This window comes from Mixophyes fleayi, chromosome 1 (assembly GCF_038048845.1).
Source record: "Mixophyes fleayi isolate aMixFle1 chromosome 1, aMixFle1.hap1, whole genome shotgun sequence".
NCBI classification, from domain to species: Eukaryota; Metazoa; Chordata; class Amphibia; order Anura; family Limnodynastidae; genus Mixophyes; species Mixophyes fleayi.
This window is the reverse complement of record NC_134402.1, coordinates 404,162,956-404,186,736: the sequence shown is the minus strand read 5'-3', so window position 1 is coordinate 404,186,736 and position 23,781 is coordinate 404,162,956. Positions and strand designations below refer to the sequence as shown.

General features: G+C 36.8%; 1 protein-coding gene across 1 annotated transcript in view; it reads right to left on the bottom strand.

The window, feature by feature from the left end:
* The window catches only part of MAN2A1 (mannosidase alpha class 2A member 1), a 77,836-nt gene that overhangs the window by 49,512 nt on the left and 4,543 nt on the right, over positions 1 to 23,781 (bottom strand). Inside the window, exons 2-4 of the mRNA XM_075181538.1 lie at positions 21,185 to 21,445; positions 8,084 to 8,228; positions 176 to 347 (exon numbers count right to left, since the gene is read on the bottom strand). Of these exons, the coding sequence (XP_075037639.1) occupies positions 176 to 347; positions 8,084 to 8,228; positions 21,185 to 21,445 (578 nt within the window). The remainder of the gene's footprint in view (positions 1 to 175; positions 348 to 8,083; positions 8,229 to 21,184; positions 21,446 to 23,781) is intronic.

Below are 23,781 nucleotides of genomic sequence, written 5' to 3'. Positions count from 1 at the left end.
GACAATTCTAGTAACTGTGTGCCTATAAAAAAAAGCAGCATAACCATGAACAAATGGCTCCCATCAATTTGTAGAGAAGGTATGGACAGCAATCACACTAAGGCTCATATGATCAGCTAAAATGTTTTCGTTTTACACAGAGAAAAATGGTGTGTAATTGTGTATTTATACTTACTTCTTAACAGCGTCTTTTTTTTGGTTATCAATTCCTTCCCACCATTTGGCAAAGTAAACGATCTCAGACCAAATGAATTTTCTCTCTCGATTTTCTTGAAGTTTCACAACCATGTTATTAAGAATGTGCTGTGTCTGGTCTCTAAAATAGTCATCAAAAGTTTTCACCCAACCTAGAAGACACATTTAAACAATGAGGCACTGGAAGGTTAAAACGCTTTAAAAGAAGAAATGTCTCCACAGTTCAACCCATAATCATAAACCACTCTTCTCTTCTAGATCACTTTCTTTTTCAGGCACAAATACATGGAGTACAGTAAGAAAATTAACCAGCTGAACCACCTGAAAACACAGTGGAAAACATATGCACATAAATTATGTACACAAAAGTTAATTATACATAGTTCTAAAATACAATAAGCATTATTTACTAACAAAGTGCAAATTTACACTAAATAAATGTAATTTTAGTAAATAAAAAAAATCAGTAACTTTAGAATTGTAGTATATGGCAGTTCTCACCCTATAAAATAATGCAGTAATCTGGAAAAAGATGTGGATAATATAGGTCTGGGAATGTACCCAAATGCAGGTGTAGTAGCACCTGCATTTGGGAGCAGTACTGCATCTATGCTGTTACAGTCTCGTAGTAGAAAATTACAGAGTGCTATTATTGACAAGTCATCTATCTGAGCAACAATGCAACTGCTGGGCACTGATGCACCCTTATTGGAAATTGTTCCTCGCATTGCGGAGTTTTAATGTTGCTCCTGGTGTCCCTACTTACCTCCTCAGCAGAACCCAGGCAATTGATTAATACAAAACTAGAGTGAGTTAGATGAACAACTACAAAGACTTCTAAAACCTCCAAAAAGATTTAAAAAATAAATAAATAAATAAAAAGGGGGTGGATGATATCTGGTGTGGAGTATGAGAGTCTTGCTATTCACCAAACAGGAGATCAGTACTTTAGTCTTTACCCCAAATCAACTGATATCAATTAATTCCAATACATTCTTTTATTTTCATAAAGCTTTACAATATTTGTGACCATGCATGATAAGCAGCATTTTATTCTAATGTATGATCTAATGAGTACTCTCTCTCTGGTGTTTGTGTGAATTTCCTCCAGGTACTTGTTGCTTCCCACAGTCCCAATACATATTTGTAGATTAACTGGCCTTGAAATATGTTGACCCCAAGTTAATAAAGGATATTATATTATATATTAATAATAATAATAATAATAATAATTATTATTATTAAAAACACTTGATTGTTTAGATAATTTTTTAAAAAAAAGTGAGATACATTTTGTTAAAGTTTACTTTGCCATCCTCACACTCCAATAGCCTATGCTACCAATGGATATTATTTAAATACCAGATCTAGAGCAGTTACATTTGATAGAAATCAACGGATATTATTTTATAGTGTTCTACAATAATGCAGGATGGAAGAGCTGGCACAGATGCAGCTTAACTAACAGAGTGCTGGAAAGTTATTGTCCCAATACTGTTCTTACAGTATTTTCATTTACAACTTAAGAGCTCAAAACATAGCAACTCAAAAAACAACTATTAAATTAACAACTGTATATCCATTCAATCCTAAGGTTTTACATATCATTTTCAGTTTCTTAAATGGTAAAGAAAAGTATTCTCCAGATTTTTATCAAAACCTGTGTCACAAATGAAATCCCAGCCCAGGGAACTATATTCATGAACAGTCATTTCATAGATTTCCATGCCACCGTTCTCATTCATGTATTGGTTGATTTGTATACATCTCCAGAGAGTTAAATCTCCTTAACTCTACTCATTATTTTCAGTAAGAATAACTCTGCAAGAAACAGAAACTGACAATATTTTCATGTTAAACCTTGTGTTAGTGACAAGAGCACATGTACCTTTTTTTTACGTAAAGTGATTGAAGGATTGTAGTCATCTGTGTGGGTTAGAGGACTAGCAGTAATATCTACAGTGTATATAAAGAGTATATACATTTCTCACAAAAAAAAAACCCATCCAAGCCGGTCTACATTTTGCGGGGAAAAAAGTAGTTTCATTCAACTCGAACCATGTGGGTAAAATGTCTTATAGTCTGATGAGGCCAATGTTGAACGGTTTAATTTTAATACTAAAAGATATGTTCAAAGACAATACAGATCACCACTCACAGAATACCATACCTACTGTGAAGCATGGCGTTGGCAGCATTGTGCTGTTGGGTCGCTTCTCTTCACTTGGGGCAGGGGCTTTAATTAGGATAGAGGGTAATATATTTTTGCACTAAACCTGCTGGCCTCTATCAGAAAGCTGAAGATAAATTTCACTTTCCAACATGATATGGATACAAAGCACACATCCAAGTCAACCAAGGAACAGCTTCAGAAACAGACGATCAAAAAGTATTTTAATTGCCCAGTTAGAGCTCAGACCTTCGTTCCATTGAAAAGAGGGCTGTACAATTTGATGGACCTTGAACTTATTTTGGGATACAATTGCAAAGTCCATGTGTGTGATGGGGTTGGGTAGCAATAAATGACTACGTAAAATCTGACAGCACTTTCTCCGATTGGAGAAGTGCAAATTTGAGGATTCCTACCTTCAGCTGATAACGACTGGTTGCAATAACTGCTGTAAACAATTTCGGCTAATGAACAGTCTGGCATTTAAACAGAACGTCATGTTAAAGTGTGACCTGCCCATTCTTCTTATTAAGGTGGTCATTTAAGGAAGAGTCTCGTGTACAATGTTTAGTCTACATTGTAGACGCGGTAGACTGGTCAGTTGGTTAGTGACCATTTGCTGCATGCGTCAAGACCAAAGCATAGCTCAGACTTGGATTCACGAGGCACCAAATAAATTGCTGACAATTGCTAACAGCCCCTGACGGTAAGTAAAATAGGCAGATAAGATGATCTTTATTTATCATCTATAGTTGTTTCTAAAGTAGTATTAATAAATATACACAAATCTTTCTAATGTTTAATAAATGTGTGTATAAATAAATAAATAAATATATATATATATATATATATATATATATATATATATAAAAAGTTTTGCTACATAAAGAGTTACAGGTTGTGTAACACTTGATATAAAGACTGCATTTACCATATACCATCCCTACGCAACAGTCTCTGCTAACCCCACTGCTACAAATGGTGACACACACACCAATGCTAGACATTTAGAGATCACTATAAGGTTACACCAAATGTAGTGTTAAGTCCGTGTGATATAACTTTCTTCCAGCATTTACTTTTGGCACATAACCAGTTCCCAAAATACAAATCAAAGTTAATTAAGAGAATAGGACTGTATTAATGTCAGTGCAAACCTCCAGACCTCTGATCAATACACAGTGTTATACCATGTGTATCCATTTTATACGATTTGGTGCACATTGTGGCGGTGGTACAAATTTGCTTTGATGTGCTGACTCTACCAAGGAGGACTGTTTGTAGTGCAGGATCTCGTACACCAATAAACAGATTGAGAGAGGATGTCTAAATTCATTTTAGAACCTTTTTGGTATTCCTGAAAAAAAATGAAGTCTATGCATAATATACAGCAAATGCTGACTTTAAGATGAACATTTAAAATACATGAGAGAACAGAGAACATATTCAACAACGCTTTCAGCTTTATTATGCTATTGTGTTAGTGTAATAAAACCTAATTTACTATTACATTGCTGCATATTACCCTGGTTGGGAAGATTCAACAGTCATGGGGTCTCTTCATCTCCAATGTTTGCATGTAATAACAATAAAAGTAAGGATATTTTTTAATGTTGTAAAGCCTTAAACACTAACGACACATCTGTCTGTTTTGATTGTCAAAAGGCAAAACGAAATGATCTAACTGCAGTAAATTACCAAGATTAAGTCTACTTAACATTCCCAAACATCAAGGGAAACCAGTAACAGTGTCCGGAGTGTGTGTGCTGTGTAGAAATGTGTGATCCAAAAAGGTCAGCCTCACGTCACTAACAATAGCTGTATAGCCAAGTAGCAAGAACACCAAGTCACACACGAACTGTGTGTGGTGGGTGTGTATAAAATGCAAACTATAGTTGCCAGTTACTCCGTTTTCATGAAATGCTCAATGGCAGTCATTACACAATGGGTAGGTTTCCTTTCCAGTTTAGGTAGTGGCAGGTTACCCCCCCCAGGGAGTATATAAGGTACCTCCTCCTCTTCCCCTACGTCTTTGAGTGACAGCAGGAGGGCCACAATAAACAAGCTAGCCACATATGCAAAATCATGGATTTATTTAGTGGCTAAGTGCAGAACATGTCTCCCAAACTGAGAATCAGATGATTCGAAGATATCCAGATAACAATGACTGGAGAAGGTATGGATAGACGACCATCCAGCTGCTTTGCAAAGCTCTGCTGTAGCAGCCTGAGCCTTACTTGCCCAAGATGTTGCCACTCTTCTTGCATGCCTGTAAATTTACTCCTCTGTTCCATCTGGAAACGGCTTGTACAGAAGGGTTGTACCCCAACCACAAAGTTGTTCTGCGTTCCTGAATTTCTTCTGTGCTGGATAAATATATGGAAGTAATTCTCAATAAGTCCAAGGAGTGCAGTTTGTCTTCATTTATCTTTAGGCCATGTACAACCTTCTGAATAATATGGATACTATTTTAGGCAGAAACTCTGAATTGGCCCTAAGCGCCATGTTAACAGAGCAGACATTCAGAAAAGGCCGTTAGCATCACAGTGCTTGGTAACCACCAGTCGGGCCCTCCTGGTACTCCTATCCCTTTCGTTAAGTTGACGTTGGATGGTGCGAGTTGATACGGTCTTATCTTGTGTCTGAAGGTCAGCTTGAATCTGTTTGCAACGCAGGATTGTTCAAATCATGCCAAACAGCGATCAAGTTTTCCTTTTCCAATGAGGTGGGCTACAGTGCCATGGGTCTTAAACTTCCTAACATTATGTATGGCAGAAACAAGAGCATCAAGGTCTCTGGAGATCGATTTGTAGCCTTGAGATTTGAATTGCCTCGCTATAATCTTCTGTCTGACCTCCTCTGACAATTCTCTGGCTTTCATTCTTTTCTCCATGCTCATTGCAGTACACACAGCAACACAAAACAGGAGAATGAGTCCTTCTCTCTATTCAAGCTTGTCTGATGAACTCGGCACAGGCGAGTTCGGTTCCAAAGCGAAGGAGAATTATGTGCATGAAATCTAATTATCTGTAACTACTTCTAAATGGTGCCAATAATTTTGTCCAAAATATTTAAGAATTTGTGTGTAAAATAAACTCTGAATTTGTATTTTCTGCTTTATAGGTTAATTACAATGCAAAACAGAAAAAAAAAATGTGGAAATGAAAAAATGTAAATAAAAATGTAATTTCAACAACTTTGTGGAAGAAATTGTGCATTATTACAAACAAATGCAAGGGTGCACGTATCTGTGCCCACAACTGTAGACTGATGGATATTTTCATGTTTTCCGCACGGTCAGAAACCTGTTATACTGGTACTGCAAGGATTGTTAAAGCAAACTATTTGCATAAAGCAAAAACCTCTGACTCCAAATGCCTCACTATTAGATCAGAGGTTTATTGACCCAATAACTTTCAAGAATATGTCCTGGAAAAAATAAGATGTGCCTTGTCATGTGGCAATATGTTACACTAGTTTTCACAAAATCGGACCTTTGATCAGAGCACATGTTATAAGCTTAAACTTAACTACTCTGTTCAAAAATATCCCACAGAAAGGGAGTACTATGATTTTTATTAAATTGCCTTTAATTATAGACTAAAATATACTGTGTAAAAATTATACAGGAACATTGTTTGATCACTGAACTGTTGGTGCAGAAATTACTGCAGAATCCAATATAAATTAATCTCTCGCATTAACAAAAATTTGTCATGTGGCACACAAATACTTCATAGCTTATTTGCACACTGAAATTTAAAGTCGATATTTGTGTACTACATGAAAAAACAGTCAGTATTTAACTTATGTGCAAAACAGAATGCTAATTTGCACCCCTTGCATTGTAACAAGGTTTTATCCAGGAGACTTAAATAAGAAACTTCTTAATTTAAGATCCTTAATGAATCAGGCCCCAGGTTAATAACTGCTCTAGTAAAGATAGGGACATGCTTACATTTGTTTGCTTACCCCAATAAAAAAGCATGAGAAGTAAACAAGTGGTTCTGCTAAGAGAACAGATTTTTCTCTACTTTAATAGACAAACTACTAGAGGGGGATTTTAATATGCAGGTGAGGGAGCGTTTAGGGAATAGGGATCATAACATGGTAAAAAAAAAAAAAAATTCAGTTTCAATAAAACAAGGCAAATAAAACCCTAGAGATCAAATTGGAAATGTTATAAAATCATTTTAAAAACTGCTGCAAGCACAGGCTATAGGACAGCAACATTTCTAGGAATACAAAGCATTCAATGGACTAGAAGTAAAAGGGAGTAAGGGCAAAAAAAAGCATTAAAAAAGTGTCAAAACACAAACAAATAAAACCATAATATTGGCCACTATGTGATAAACTAGGAAAAATAATTGGAGAGATGTTTTTTTTTTTCTCTCTGCATTCTCAAAGGTGGAAACAATGCCAGGAAATCGGTGATGTAGCAATGGTCTATGAAACTATTATATGTTATTTTTAAATACACCTACCCGAGATTAAAGACAGAAAGCACTTGGCATCCACCTACATGCGCTAAAGAAATGACCAGTGCTACATGAAATCAGGTTAACAAATGATAAGTTTTTATGAAGATGTAACTTTCAAATCTTAGTAATATTATAGATTTGGATTTTGGGAAAGCTTTCAACAATATTCCACATAAAAGGTCTGGCTGACAAATTTTAATGTAGATAAAAATAGTTTTAAGCACCTAGACTATGGTAATAACTCTGCTACTTTAACATCAAAAAGAATACAACTGAAGAAAGCAAAAGTATTTTGGAATACTAGTTCAGGGCATGACAACATTTCTGGCCTCCCAGTTGTGTCAGACAAGTTAACATTTTGGTATTCCCCGATACCATCGCCCGTCCCCCTGTAATTTATTACGTCCCCTCCCCTGCTACGTCTTACTTCAGGCAGAGAAGCGAATGTCTCTGATATCACACACCAAGCTTCTGAACACGCAGTGCTGTGATTATGTGACTGTAGCGCGCTGCTCACAGACAGACAATTAGTGACGCAGTAGCAGCAAGATGTGTGATATCAGGCACATCCCCTCCTCTACGCACTGCTTGGATGCAAGGTATCAGATTTGCTTTCCTTTGAAACACAATTAGTCAAGTTCAGTTTTTAATAAATTCTGTCTTTTTTAAACCTATGTGATGTATTCAAAATGACAGTAAGGGAGCTACAAATACTAGTGTGTTGCAGTTTTGTATTCCAGAACCACAAAATTGTACATTTAATATTTGTGTCATACATTTTTCATCAATTTAACTTGTACAATACAGTTTTATATCATTTGTCCCTGCAAACTTACATTTACATCTAACAACATTTCCCAATATCACATGTTGATCCAGTAATCAAATGTTTCATCTGCAAGGACACACATTGTAATTTATTTTGACGGATAATAAAGAGCACATATGAATCAGACCAAATTCTATTTCATGGTTCATAGGCTCAGATATTACTAAAACACTAAAACAAGGAAGTTATCTGCATTTTCCTGCAAGAGCTTTTTAGTATTCGGAAAGTTGAATTTCAGCCATCAACCAGCACTGAAAGCAGAACAAAGTACTATGGCTATTGTAGAATAATTATGATTCAGATCGAAAATAAATCTATTCAGCTCTGGAATATAAATGGTTTATAACAATTAATGTTATTTTAGGGTGTTTCTTCCCTTTCACTTTAAATGTGGCATTCATATATTACCTGGATCATTGTGGGAGTGAGGAATCACAAAGACCTGAAGAATCTCATTATCCCAGTCCTGTTTATCATAGGTTATGTCAAACCCCTGCTTCCACACACCACCATCCGGATTATCAAATGGAAGAATTTTGTATACATCCAGCATCTACAAAACAAAAATAAAAGGACTCACAACTTATTATTTTATTATTCTTAGAAGTTAATGTACAATCATGGCCAAAAGTTTTGAGAATGACACAAATATTATTTTCCACAAAGTCTGCAGCCTCAGTTTTTATGATGACAATTTGCATATACTCCAGAATGTCATGGAGTGATCAGATGAATTGCAATTAATTTCAAAGTCCCCCTTTGCCATGACAATGAACTTTATCCCAAAAACATTTCCACTGCATTTCAGACCTGTCGCAAAAGGACCAGCTGACATGAGGTCAGTGATTCTCTCATTAACACAGGGGAAAATCTTGATGAGGACAAGGCTGGAGATCACTCAGTCATGCTGATTGAGTTAGAATAACAGACTGGAAGCTTTAAAAATGAGGGTGGTGCTTGAAATCATTGTTCTTTCTTTGTTAACCATAGTTACCTGCAATGAAACATGAGCAGTCATCATTGTTTTGCACAAAAAGTGTTTCACAGGCAAGGATATTTGTGCTAGTAAGATTGCACCTAAATCAATAATATATCGGATCATCAGGAACTTCAAGGAGAGAGGGCCCACTCTACTCTAATCCCGGCATCCCTACTGCTGCATTGATCCAGGCAGCTTTCAAACACAATCGCAGGGGAATGATGTTCCACCCCTGCGATCATGTGATCCGGCCCCCTCTCCCTGTCAGCTGACCTCACACTGAAGTTCGTGCCGATGATATAGGAAGAAGCAACAGAGAGGCTGCAGCCTGCAGGAATAAACATGTAGGCATGTATTTTTTATTTTAAAAGAGATAGAGGTACTTAATGGAGGGATAAAGACAGCTAGGAGTTACACAGAGAGAGAACTGGATTAAGGGCTGAGCACACAAAGGGAGATTTATTGTTCATATGCAAACCCAGGACAGACTAAGACACCACTTCCATCTGTTAGTGAGGTTATTTCTGGGTTCCTGTATGTACACCACTGAAAACGCATCCACACCACTGCCTGATACATGTGTCATTATTAATCAGAAGTGTAGTTATCCAGAGGGTCAAGTGTGAGTAGTTTATAAGTGATTCATACTGTATACTGAATTAACACAATTAGAGTAAGGTACATTACTGTGATCAGCGACCTATACCAGTTAGGAACTGCATGATAATATCTGAATTTAGTAGTAATTATGTTAGAGTTATTTGCATGTTACTGGGATTTACAATGTATGCTCCTACTCCAATCTTCAACTGAACTGTGTGTATTACATTGTTGTCTAAGTTTGCATGCTGTGGTAGTTTACTCCTATTTACAGGGTGTGTGGGTCGACGTGTGTGTGTGTGTGTGTGTGTGTGTGTGTGTGTGTGTGTGTGTGTGTGTGTGTGTGTGTGTGTATGTGTATGTGTATGTGTATGTGTATGTGTATGTGTATGTGTATGTGTATGTGTATGTGTATGTGTATATATATATATATATATAATATATATATATATATATATATATATATATATATATATAATATATATATATATATATATATAATATATATATATATATAATATATATATATATATATATATATATATATATATATATATATATATATATATATATATATATACACATACATGTGCAAATTGACCATACCCCCCCAACCCTAAGCTTATATCCATAATCCAAGCAAAATAAATCTCTTTGCATTTTATATTCCACTTCATTTTACATCCATATAAACCCATTATCACTAATAGGAGATATATATATATATATATGTATATATATGTATATATATAGTGTGTGATCTATACCTGCTAACAAGGCTCCTTGTCATAGTGTGATAAAAGCTGACTCTGCTTTTCCCACTTATTAGGATTTAGCAATAACCTAGGCTAATGCTTAGGATGTCTTGAAGGGTTGATATCATTTGAGATGGAGGTATAGTTTTTAATAAATAAAATATTGAACAAAATTCAAAAATTGTACTTTAAGGGAAAAAGCGCATAAGGGAACAATAAAGAAAGCAAGGAAATGATGTTGGTGGATATAAATACATATCTGGTTGCATAAAACTATGTTAAATTTTAGATTAAATAATATTCCTCTCCACACTACTTGATGTACAATCACAAATCTATAATTGAGATGTAGTTCAAGTAATTAAATTTCACAGGTATATATTGCAAATCCAATATAACAATAAGTTTATATCTGTGATTCAGTCCCACAGTCCAAAATAAATCCTACTTCCAATAGCGATTCAGAGCACACAAAGTTCAAATATGCTGCTCTTAGTAATTAATGTAGATTTGCATCAGTAATTGATGATAATGCAGTTCAGCGTAGTTCGGCCACATTTACATCTGCCTCCAAATACATAAGCTGGGATAGTGGTTGGGAGGGTGCAGTCGGTTAGCGCTGGGGGGGTAATTTGGCTTCGGGAAGGGGGGGGTGTTGGGGAGGTTGTTGTACTGGAGGGGCCAATGCCCGTTTCGTTTGTACTGGGCCCCACGATTTCTGATGGCAGCCCTGCTGCTCAGTGTCATCAACAACAAAGTATACATACAGATATGAATTAGACCAGGTCTCATTTCAGAAGCCACCAGAAATTTTGCATATAGCCATCTGGTTCACGCAGGGCTCACGCAGGCTGGTCTCAATTAGACAAGTCCTGTAAAAGTATATGTATAAAAATGGATGCAGTTTTGGAACCTTATCCATCAGGATCGTTACCAGAATGCTGCACAATCTGTATCCATAATAATCATTAGTCATCCATATAACAGTACACAGTGAAATGTTTAAATGATATTAGTCTATATGATCCACAGATGGTATAATTATTTCACTTGTGACCTGGGAAACCTGCACTGTTAGAGCTCCCTTAGGACTGGATTTGGGAATACTGGTGTAAGGTAAAACAGAGCAACAATGTGCTCTAAGGTCACATTAAAATAAAAAGCGAGATTTATTTTCTTCTCTTGCAGCCAATCAACACAAATCCCTTTTTAATGAAGTGAAACTCAAGCAGCAGGACCAGTTCTAGCACACAACAAGGACTTCTCTTATTTTCATTTTAAAATGAAAAACCACTATGCAATAATGAAATACAGATCTAAATAAAAACAATCTGAATGTTGAGATCCCAGTTGTTTGCCTTTAATTGGGACCCTTATTTCTTACTCCTGTCCTGTCAAGCAGATCACGGTTATCACAATATAAACAATTTCAGAAGAGTAACTGTCCAATAGACGATCAAATGGCAAATTGACTGAATATGGTAACAGTAGAACATATACAAGCTACGTAGCATTGCTTTAATATAACAAGTCGTCATTTTATAGTCATTCATTTGGATTGATATCTAGTCTGCGAATGAGCAGGAAACTTTATCTGGCCAACTAGCCTGTTACTTGCTAGCCATACCCTGCTGGGGGTAAAAACACAGCCATTTGTGCGACACCATCTCTTCATAAAGCAGCTAGCTTGCACTTTATTATATACCTGTATTAACATTTACTTCTGACTGCATTACACGGACTGCTTCCATGCCTCCCTACGTAGCGCCATTACATTCACCACCCTCCTGCAACATTTATCATTTAGCCTTCAACTTCTCTGCCTCCCATCTGGTCCACTAAGCTTAATGTCCCATTTTCTCCTATTGTCTATCTACGGACTCCTGTTGAATGTAAGCTGCCCCTCTGTCTCATGTCTGTCTCTTATTCATCCATCAAACCAAAGTAATTCACACCCAGGCTATATGCGAGTTTGGAAAACATTTACAGACTTTAAAATTAAAAAGGACCATATTTGTTAGTAGTTGTCACATTTATCCCACTACAAAATCCTGGCTGGTCAAATCATGGCAACCAGAATACGGGAGCCTGCTCTTCATTATAATGCAGGACTTGTTTCAGCCCTGTAGAGCTGAAGAGAACAGTTCTTCATAACGCCATGTTATTGCTGTACCCAGAGCCACTTTCAGACATTCGCTGTGACCTCATACCTGAAGTATCTGTATAGAGGATTGGCTCTTCCCAAATAGAATTGTGAAGGAACACAGAGTGTCAACTATATACACTGAGAACAAAATTATGATGTATGAAAGCTCAGGATGGTTTATTACAGGTGTAAAGTTGTGAGTACAGTAAATACAAGTTATATATTTATTACAGACACAGAGGTCACTTTATTAGGTACAACTTTCTAGTTGTACCCCTATGACACTGTTGCTGCAGGTTTGTCACACCTTGGCCTAATCTGCGAGGAGTTTGTATGTTCTCCCCGTGTTTGCGTGGGTTTCCTCCAGGTGCTCCAGTTTCCTCCCACATTCCAAAAACATACTGATAGTTTAATTGGCTGCTAAAAAATTGACCCTAGTCTGTGTGTCTGTCTGTGTAGGGAATTTAGACTGTAAGCTTCAATGGGGCAGGGACTGATATGAGCGAGTTCTCCATACAGCGCTGCAGAATTACTGGCGCTATAAAAATAAATGGTGATGATGATTATGCCGAGTCTCTCCCATTCTACCACATCCTGATTTTTCCCCATGGATTGAGATCTGGGGGTAAATGTATCAAAGTCCAGTTTTTTCATCTCGCGGGAGATCGGCGTCTTTGCAGCTAAAATTTAAAGTGGTGATGGCTTGTAAAGGCAAGTTTGCCTTTACAAGCCATCGCCCCTTTAAATTTTAGCTGCAAAGACGCCGATCTCCCGCGAGATGAAAAAAACGGACTTTGATACATTTACCCCCTGGTGACTATGGAGGTCATTGGAGTACATTGAAATCGGTGTCATGTTCACTGTAAACGGTTGTTCAGAATGGGGAAGAATTTGACTGTGAAATGATGGTTTGTGCAGATGGTATGGTTTAAGTATCCCATTAACTGCTGATCTTCTGGGATTTTCATGTACAACAGTCTCTAGAGTTTAAAAGAGAATGGTGAGCAAAACAAAGAACATCCTGTGAGCGGCCGTTCACCTAGTTAAAGAGGTCAGAGAAGAATGGTCAGTATGGTTCAAGCTGACAGGAAGGAGACAGAAACTCAAATAACTGTAACAGTGGACTGTAGAAGAGCATCTCTGAACGCACAGCACGTCAAACATATAATGCTCTCCATATCAGATAATGATCCAATGGGATACTTTTTGGGCTGCACACTGATCTGTCCATCATGTCCATATCCAGTTTTATTTATTTATATATAGCACTTGTAGTGTTATAATGTTGTAATATTTATATTCTAACCTAAGAAAACAAAAAAAGTTTTGTTTCATATGTTGTGGGGTTTATCTACCAGAAAAAAAAGTGATGTTTCTCTGCATATGTAAATGCACATTAAGACTGACAAATAAATAATTCATATTCAGTACAAGTGTTGGCTGCAGGAGAATTTGGCCAACCTGTATCAAGTAAGTTAAATATTCTTTAATTGTTCCTTTATTAGATGGTCTATTATTAAAAAAAAGGAACCATTTGGTCTTTAAAAGCACTTTAACAACAGCTCTATCGGTGAAGTTTAGAATACTTCCTAACACAAACAAGATGTCAAGTATTGTACTGTGTTCTGCTGAAGATCGTGAAACCCAAACTTAAATCATTCCCATAATAACTTTTGCCACCTTAATATAGATGGGAACAATCTTATATTTTTTTTGTGGGAAGATGTTTTAGCTGTAAAAATTATATTTTAAAAAAAATGTTACCAAAGGCAAGAAGAAACTATGTACTCTTTATCAACATATTCAAGGCTTCAGATGTTGCATAAACCAAAACAGATGTTTTGTACATGCCAACGATTTTTAATGCAGTAGCATCCAGCAGCATTTGGCTGCATTTACTGCATGGTGCAAGCAGCCTGCCCAGATCTTTGACAGAGGAGAGGTCACTGACCTCTAGGCAGAACACATCCTTAGCATACGGACTGTTTACGTAGGGTCTAGAATGCAGTTCTGTTGTAATTTTAGTCCCTTCTGCATTTGAAAAACAGTCAGCAAGTACGAAATGTGTGTTCTCCATACAGATCAGTGACCTTTACTAAGATCTGGTCAACCAGCTCACACACAACAAAAAATTGCATGTTTCTAAGCTTCCGTACACTCCTACGAAGAAAGTAACATATAATGAAAAAGTATTCATTGGGAAATCTACAGTACCTGGACGGATTTATTTCATTTTTAATTCTACAGAAATGGTGCAGTATTGCATCAACTTGACATAAAAACATATCTATTCACTATTAAAGATGATACTTTCAATAAGAATTAACTAAAACCAAAAGTAGGTTTAAATACATGTAAAGACAAATAAAGCTCCTATAAGTCACTGTTTTGCAGAACTTTTAGCTGTTTAGATACACTCTGACCCCTACCATCCGCATGTCGCAGCAGAAATAGAGATCCATCAGACCAGGCAATGTATTTCCTGTTTGGCCAGTACATGCTCACTGTAGCATCAGTTTCCTGTTCGTAGCTGACAGGATTGGAGCCCTGCATTCAGAGGTGCTCTTCTGTCAGCTTGAGTCAGTCTGGTCATTCTCCTCTGACCTCTCACTAACAAGGTAGAGCTGCCGCTCATGGATGACTTTTTTGTTTTGAACACCATTTTCTATAAACTCTAGAGACTGTTGTGCATGGAAATCCCAGGAGATCAGGGGGTAAATGTATCAAGCTGAGAGTTTTCCGGCGGGTTTGAAAAGTGGAGAAGTTGCCTATAGCAACCAATCACATTCTAACTATCATTATGTAGAATGTACTAAATAAATGATAGCTAGAATCTGATTGGATTTTCAAACCCGCCAGAAAACTCTCAGCTTGATACATCTACCCCCAGGAGTTTCAGAGATACTGAAACCACCCAGTTTGGCAACAACAGTCATTCCACAGTCAGTCACTTCGATCAAATTCTTCCCCATTCTGGTGTTTGGTCTGAACAACTGAACATATTAACCATGTATGCGTGCTTTTATGCATTGAGTTTCTGCCACTTGATTGCAGGATGAGATAAGAGAAATGTTTCAATACATGAACATACACACAAAAAAAAAAACCACAAGATTCATATACATGTATGATTGTTTCTTAAATTTGTCTAACAAATTTTAAGCGCTCCGATTAAAAACCTGTAGTCTAAACAACGATGGCACATCCCAAACCATTTTTGTCTATATACAGATTTGCATCAAATACGTTTTTTTAAAAAAATGCAATAAAAACAGCTCACATTTGTCCATACTCACTAGAATATGCCATTTTAGTTTGAGTTCCTGAATTAATTTTTTTTTTTTGCTTAAAATATTATCAATGAATATTTTGTACTAATCAGGTTTTGAAGTTTTGTGGAAGAGGTTGTTTCACATGGGTGCAAAGCTCCAGAGTTACAATCTTCTGGTTCACCATTCCATGAAATGTCACTGCACATGAAATGTGTAAAGTCTCCTTACATGGACAGTGGTGTGTGGGGTCTGGTGCGGTAGGTGAAGGCCTTGGAACACATCTAGCTAAATTTCACAGAGAAAGAAGCAGGCTACGTTTTACAGCCAAATACCAACAGAGGCAAATATATCACCGAACAGTTTTAAAAGTTTTGCTCGTCTCTAGGTATGTGTAAATACAACACAAATACATGTGATCCCATCGTTTGTATGTCTCCACATTATACTACTATATATCAAGATATTAAGACAGACACACACAAGATTAGTTGCTGGTGAAATAAGTTATAATTTCTGCTGTCTTTACGTATTTAACTACCCGCGCTCCACATTCTGGGCCTGATTCATCATGGATCGCAATGTGAACGCAATTTCCGTTTAAAAAAATTGCACGTTTATTGCACGCATGTATGCCTGTATTCAAGTACAAGCGGATCTCAAGAAAGGTTTCTATTTGATTATGGGTATAACTAAACTCTGGCTATACGTTAATTGCCGTATGCGAACAGACAATACATTGCACGACATGCACAAGCATATGTGCAATATAAAGTCCTGCCAGAACAGATGTTAAAAAAAAAAAAAAAAAAAAAAAACTTTACAACTATAATCATTAATAAAAAAAAAAAAAAAAAAGTTCTTTTTTTTACATGACGAATCAAGATGTTCTTAATACATACTGTATGATAAAATGCATTTTTATACTTTCAAGCATATGTTTGAGCATGCATACGTGTCAGTCATCACCATCAGTCAATACTTATACCTGCCCTGTAAACACTCATCTCACCCTAAGAGATGGCCAGAGCTTCAATCGGACAAATGTGCGTGAGCTCAGCCTCGGTACGCCCTTACTGTACATTGCCTATGTGCGTCCGCAACTTCAGCCCCTGTTGCGCTCTTCCAGACGTAGGCAGTCTTAAGAGTCATTTGCGTTTAGACATGAATTGCATGCTATTGCCTTCACTGGTGTAAGGTCTGTTTCAAAGAATGCGCAGATCAGTCTCACGCAAGATACGGCACACAATGAGACTTATGTCCAAACACGTACAAAGCCTTCTAGCAACAAAAAAAAACCAAAAACCTCTATATAACCAGTATGTTGACCGGACAATGCCTTAAATTGCAGCATGCACAAACACACAGAGGATGAATACAGAAAGAGGCTTCTTAGTGCTACAAAGCTTGCCTATTTATTTCCAGAGATTTATATTATCCTGGGCAATTGCAAACATTAATTCAAATATGAAAGTTGCAAAACTGGGCTAACTGAGGGTTTTAAAGTCTGAAAAACAAAGAAAATCGAGAACAGTCTCTGTGGACAGACAGCTGCCAGAACAAAAGAGAGGAACTCTTTAGATGAGGTGCAAGCGTTACCTTGGAGCCAATGTTTAGTCTTTTGCATTCTTGAACCATTGTGCAAGAACTGGGGATCAAATAAAATTTTAAGATGAAGAGAAAAATAGCTCAAGAGTAAACAGTCAATTTAAATCTATTAAAAAGGTTATTGGATTAGAATTTTTTAAAAGAAAATCTTAAAAAAACAGCGCTAAAGCAAAAAATAGACTACTGATCTGTGAATGGACAAAATAAATTACATAGATTAAGTGATATGGCTACAATCTATTCATACAATCCTATATATTAGATGGATTGTTAAAACATGCATCTGAAAATCAATTACAATGTGCAGCAGAAATTGTCCAGTGCAAAAATGGCCTTCAGCCTATAACAACCAATTAATGGTTTATTAACTTTCATGGGTCAATGGCAAACACACAGCACTAATAAACAGATTTAAGAACATTTCATTCATTTCTATGAATTGCAGCAATGTTGTGCTATTTTAATTACTTTATTAAATTAGGTTTTCTACTTTAAACTGCATTTTGTCAAACACCCCTTCCCTTTAATATAAGGAAACTTTGGTAGTGGTTTCATGGGAGGGATTATTCCAGAACACACACATAGCTTGGACCTCCAATGATCACCTTGAATGGTGCAAGAGTCTCTCCTCCAATCAGCAGCTGTCCTTCATACACAACAGCTGCAACAAAACTCATATATCACTTTCTGGCACCAAGTGCAGGGAGCCTGCTCAATACAAAGAATGATGAGCACCAGGGGAGGTATTTGGGTGAGATTCAGTGCAAAAATTTAACAGTTTAACTATACCAGTAAGTATTCTAGAAATGGCCAGCTATACATATTTAAAGACCACTTTTGTAGAAAGTTTATTACAAAAGTTAACGTGCAGAAAGCCATAGCAAACACTCAGGCATTTGCTTTTGACAACCAAACATGCGCTAGACCAGTGATAGGCAATCTCATCTTATCTGAGCGCCCTCCAACCTTCCAAGGGCAGCCCAGTGGATGGAAGGAGAGCACAACACATGACCTCCTCCATTATGTAGTGTGACCTCTCTGAGTTGTGCAGAGGAGGTCACGTGACGTGGAAGTTGGCGGTCCCGCCTGCCTTATTCTCTGTTTTAACAAACCATAAGATTGGGAGCAGCCGCCTGGGAGGGGCCACAGGTGAAGACTATTGCTCACCGCTGTACTAAACTGACCAATGCCAATTCCTGATTTGTTACTATGGGCTGCCCTGAATTGGCAAATGGGTCTAGCTTTGAAGCCGACTCTTGGGCAAAAAAAAAACCAAAAAAAAGAAACTACAACTTTCATGTGTGGTCATAAATAAATCATTGAGCTAATGATACATACCAGTAGCCAAGAAAATATCATTAATACACATAATAAATTATATTTTATTTTTTTTGGTCTTTGAGGGTATCATTTTTCAGCATGAGTGAAGCAAGCACAAGGAAGATAGAAAGCTAGTGACTGACATATTATATCCATCAGGTCCATATACAACAATGGTTGGTGAAATGAATGGTGGCTATAGTTTTAGTGCAGGTTTGCACCTTTGAGAAATGTTAGTAAATAACTCACACTGTACCTACTATACTATATTATACTGCATAAAAGTATAGCCCGATACAAAAAAAACCAAAACAAAATGCAAACATTGGCAATCAGGATGAACAATATTGACAGAAGGGAGAAAAAGACAAACAGTTTACTCAGGAAGAAGGAGGAGGGACTTCTGCACACAATCTATGTGGAGGACGTGGAATCTATGTAACGTGACAACAGGTGAACTCCGGGGCCTGTTCAGTTTCGCGCTAGTGAATTACAGTGTGTCAGGTCACGTAGTTATAAGGTATGCACAATGTTTAAATTAAAGCTTTGTAAGGGGAATTTACAAGACAGAAAAAAACGATTAGAAAACAAAACTTTGCATTTCAGAACTATAGAAAGGTAATGTACTACATAAACAGAGAGTGTTGTCACAATCTCAAAACATATTTGTTCTTTGCAAATCCTTTCCCTCTCAAAAGAGAAAAATGTCAGAGGGTACAGAAAAAAAAAAAGCAGTCAAGACAAGTGTAAGAGCAAAAGATCTTTGATGGAAAATAATTACATGAGAGCCCAAGGCCTTAACACAGCAGCGATATGAAATAGAACTGTACAGGTAACTTCAATCATGACAACCATGACAAGACAGAACAGATATATGGTGGTCATACATCTCACAGTAAATCCATCTGTTCCAGACACGCAGAAAGATTTCAAAAGTTGTTTCTACTTTAACATCGGGAATTTTCTGTTTTCGGTCAATAACAAATGAAAGTAAAGTAATTGCTTTGGGAACCGAGTGAATGAGCTCTGACCTTAATGTTAATATACATAGAGGGGCCAGTAGACGTTTTCTAAGGGAAAGTAGTTTTGGTAGGAAATCGGCAACTGCAGCACAATTTTTTTATTTAACAATTTTACTTCAGGCTTCATATGTAAGACTTGCATGAAATCTAATTTGGTTTTTAGTTACACTTTTTTTTCTGTTACCACTTTTAATACAGATCAACACATATAAACAATAATAAATTACTCTGTGCTTTTTCAACCCAACCAATCCATTATACAGTTAACACACATTAATGCACCAAAAATAAATAGATGGACATGATGCAGTGTTCTAAATGTTAAACACACCGCTAAGATTCCTGCCCTCTGCGTGAACTACTATGAAGAAAAGAATTTGCTTTAATGGGGGATAGGAAAACCCTAGTGTTGCCTATAGCAGCCAATCATGGCTGCTTTCATTTTCTAAAATGCCCTTCAAAAGGTCAGGTAGAATTGAATTGCTTGTTATGAGCAACACCAGTTCTCTGTACCTTCTCATTTATTAATATATATATATATATATATATATATATATATATATATATATATATATATATATATATATATATATATATATATATATATATATATATTCTATAATATAAAAGCCTAGCGGCGTGTGTTAGTCTGTGTGTGGAAAAAAATATTTTCTCAGAAAGGGCTCATCCAATTGACCTGAAATTTGGTATACTGATATTATTTGACAAAAAAATTAGAATAGTGAAGTCAGTTAACTTCCATCATCCCCCCTTCCCCCCGTGGGAGGGGTAGTAAAGGCTAAATTTACGAGTTGAGGGGTCAAACTCATTTTCGTGAGGTAATTTTACCTCATGAACACACATTAAAAAGGGTGCTTGCGTCGGGAAGTAACGCTCTTCCCCTGAGGAGGCCCAGGCTAGGCCCAAATGCATGACAAGAACCTTTTTAAGACCTTAAGTAGCTTGATTTGACTAGAATGGATGAGTATCATGCACGGGTTAACTTGTGTGTGTGTGTGTGTATATATATATATATATATATATATCCCAAAAAAACACATTAAAAGTGCTGAGATGTTGACAAGCCAAAACATTGTTGTTGTTTTTGGGTTTTTTTTAAATTCACTGGTCTAAAACCATATTGGACGGTGGAAAATATCTATATCAGGGGACTGTTGCTAATGAAAAAATATACTATATTAATAAGAACTGTGACCAAAACACTAAATAGCTTCTGCAGTTAGTTAGTATATGCAACATGAATCTTCTACCCAAACAAATGATCTACGCTAAACTATCAGTCGATCCAAAGCCAGATCTCCAAAAGGCAACTCCCTGGAAAATCCAGCAAATGTTACTCATTTGGCAAACATTACCACAGTATCACTGCCAGGGCAGACAATGAGCTCAGTATAAAGAACGGTAGTTTGTATACCTGTATAATGAAAGCAACTACTAGAACAGACACGGTTGAGAGCATAAATAAAGCCTCGCCCTCACTATTCTTATCTATAATGTCTCCTGTTCAGTCAGAAAGCTGATTTTCTTTTGGCCATATTTGTCATGCTACTGGTAGCAAACAAGAAATCCCCCACAATGTATGTACTTTAGGTCTAATGTGATTTTCATATTATATTTTGTAAAAGACAGCTGCTCAAGCTATACCCAAATGTAAAATTAAAAATTGATGGGAAAAAAAATAAAAATAAATAAATATAGAACCAATATGTTACTGGGAGTTTACAACACTCAATGGCAGAACCACCATTATCATCGCTAGATAGTGCGTTTCCCCTTGGAAGGTGCTTACCTGGACCTGGGATTTTTGGCTACCACTCGACGCAGCAAACTGACAGTCTTCCTTATTGATGGAAAGCAATGCCGGTGCAGAAGGCAATAGCTGAGACAATGATCCACGACTAAAGTTTATGGCTTCTGAGTTTCCCGGGCCATCTTTTACAGATTCACTCAGGTTGATTACAGAGTCTCTTATATTAGAAATGATCTCATTATTTTCTGCGAGGAGACGCTCCAGGTGATCAATTTTCTCTTGTAATATTGACAGCTGACCCTAAAAGAGAAGAAATTCAAAACAATATAACTTTTTCTGCAATCACCATAACGTTTACCTTGAAGTGTACCTATCACCTACACAAGATGGTGGCAGCCATATTGTGCTCTGGAGCAATAGTCAAGCGGATCAAATCACAAGGAACTAGTAATATTTCTGAGACATGAGGTAACGAAGTTGAGTAAGCACTAATCTCTTGACTGGAAAGACAGCATTCTCATGAATTTTCATTCAGCAAACAATTTTCACCTTCACAGCTTTTTATGGATAGGTACAGTTTAGATAAAGGGCTTAGAAAATTATATACTATCTCTCTCTTTTAGGGTGGTGTCATACAGATGTTTTCTGCACCAAATGTATAATTGTCCCAGCAACACTAAATATATTTCACTCCTTATGCCTGGACTTTGTAGGCGGTGTAAACCCAAGCTGAATTCCCACACTCTCATTATTATGGACACACTTTGGTGTCTGGAGCAGGTAAATGCTAGGATCCCGTACCTGTGTGCAGAAGACAAGACGTTTGACAACACTAACATCATTACAGAGGTAAGTTGTATCGCCCATTAGAGAAAAAGAGAAAAGTCTTGCCTAAGGACTCAAATATTTTACAGAATCTAAATAAATCTGAGCCTGTCGTCGGCAACACAGAAATTCTGCTTGATAAAACACCAGAAATCATCAACCATAGCAAGGTTAACACTTCCTTGCTACTGGCAATCTGTTTTTAAACATCTAGAAGAAGGTTTCCTTTGAGATCAATAGCTACATGACATTTTACTAGAAATGCCAGCAGAAGTACACTGTTTTTGTGCCTTACACACAATGGGCTGTCACACAAACAGTAGTTTGTCTGCTCAACATTAATACGGAATCATCTGTAAAGTGTTTGCTTTGATAATAATGCACAATATGAAAGAAATTACCAGAGTGCTCTTACTGTTATTGTAACAAAACAAAAAGTCATCCATGACAAAGAGAATAGAGCACCTACTATTTGAACCATTTAAGACGTCGGGGGACCAACCAGATCAGAGAAGCATGGGTAAGTGACATTTTCTTATGCAACATAACTTACTTAATTTCAACCAACACTAAGGGCCTGATTCATTAAAAAAGCAAGTCAATAAAATTAGTAAGTTTTCTCCTGGACAAAACCATGTTATAATGCAAGGGGTGCAAAGTAGTTTATTATTTTGTACACAAGTTAAATACTGGCTATTTTTTTCATGTAGCACACAAATACTTAATAGCTTTATTTGTACACTGAAAGTTAAAGTTGATCTAGAACATGCCTTACCCCAACTTTAGATCTGTCATCACATTTTAAATTTGCCTCCCCCTCCAAAGCAACATGGTTTTACCAAGGTGAAAAGTTACTCTTTTTTTTTTTTGCTTTACTTTCCTTAACGAATCAGGTCACACAGTATATTGATGTTTACACTTACGGGGGGAATTCAATTGACCGCATTACTCGTGAAAGTAAAGCGGCCAACACTATTACTGTTAGGGGGGTATTCAATTGTTGGTTTTAACGCACTAAAAAAAAAAAAAAAAAACGAGCGCTCGAAAAATATTACCGTTAATACGGTAATTACTCGCAGAATTTCAGCTCGCAGCTGAAATTCCGCTAGTAAACTACCGTATTAACTGTTTTTGCGCGCAATATTACCGTATTAACGGTAATATTTTTCGAGCGCTAGTTTTTTCTGTTTTAGCGCGTTAAAACCAACAATTGAATACCCCCCTTAGTATGGTAATTTTAATGCGCTTTTCTGCTTGCAGTCCTATTGGCCGCGAGCAAAAATCAGCGTTGAAATTACTGTACCAACGTTAATAATGGACACTATTACCATAATAATGGTCATAGTGCGTGGGCGCGTTACTCTCACAAGTAACACTGTCAATTGAATTCCATCACCCCCCATCCCCTAAAATTCATGACAGCATGAAGCAATCCTGGAAAAATATATAGTAGATTGTATTAAAATCGATTGTAATTACTAGTAATAAATAATATTTTTTCTGGTCTATTTGATTTTCAATAGAAAAGGACAGACCAGATTCAAAACTGCAGATTATTTTAAAATTCATATCGCACTCATTAACATGCAGCACAACTCACTTAAACCATTTGAGAGAGTGATCTACATGGAAGGCAAACGGCAGCAGTAGATCAGGAGACATCTCCTTACTGAGAAAGAAATTGAGCTAGTGATAGAACACATCTGGAGATATTCTGAGCATGAATTAGTAAGCAGCTAGACTAGATTCCAGGCACACATAAGATTACTGAATGTATCCAAGTAAAATTCATATGGCAAGCTACAGCACAG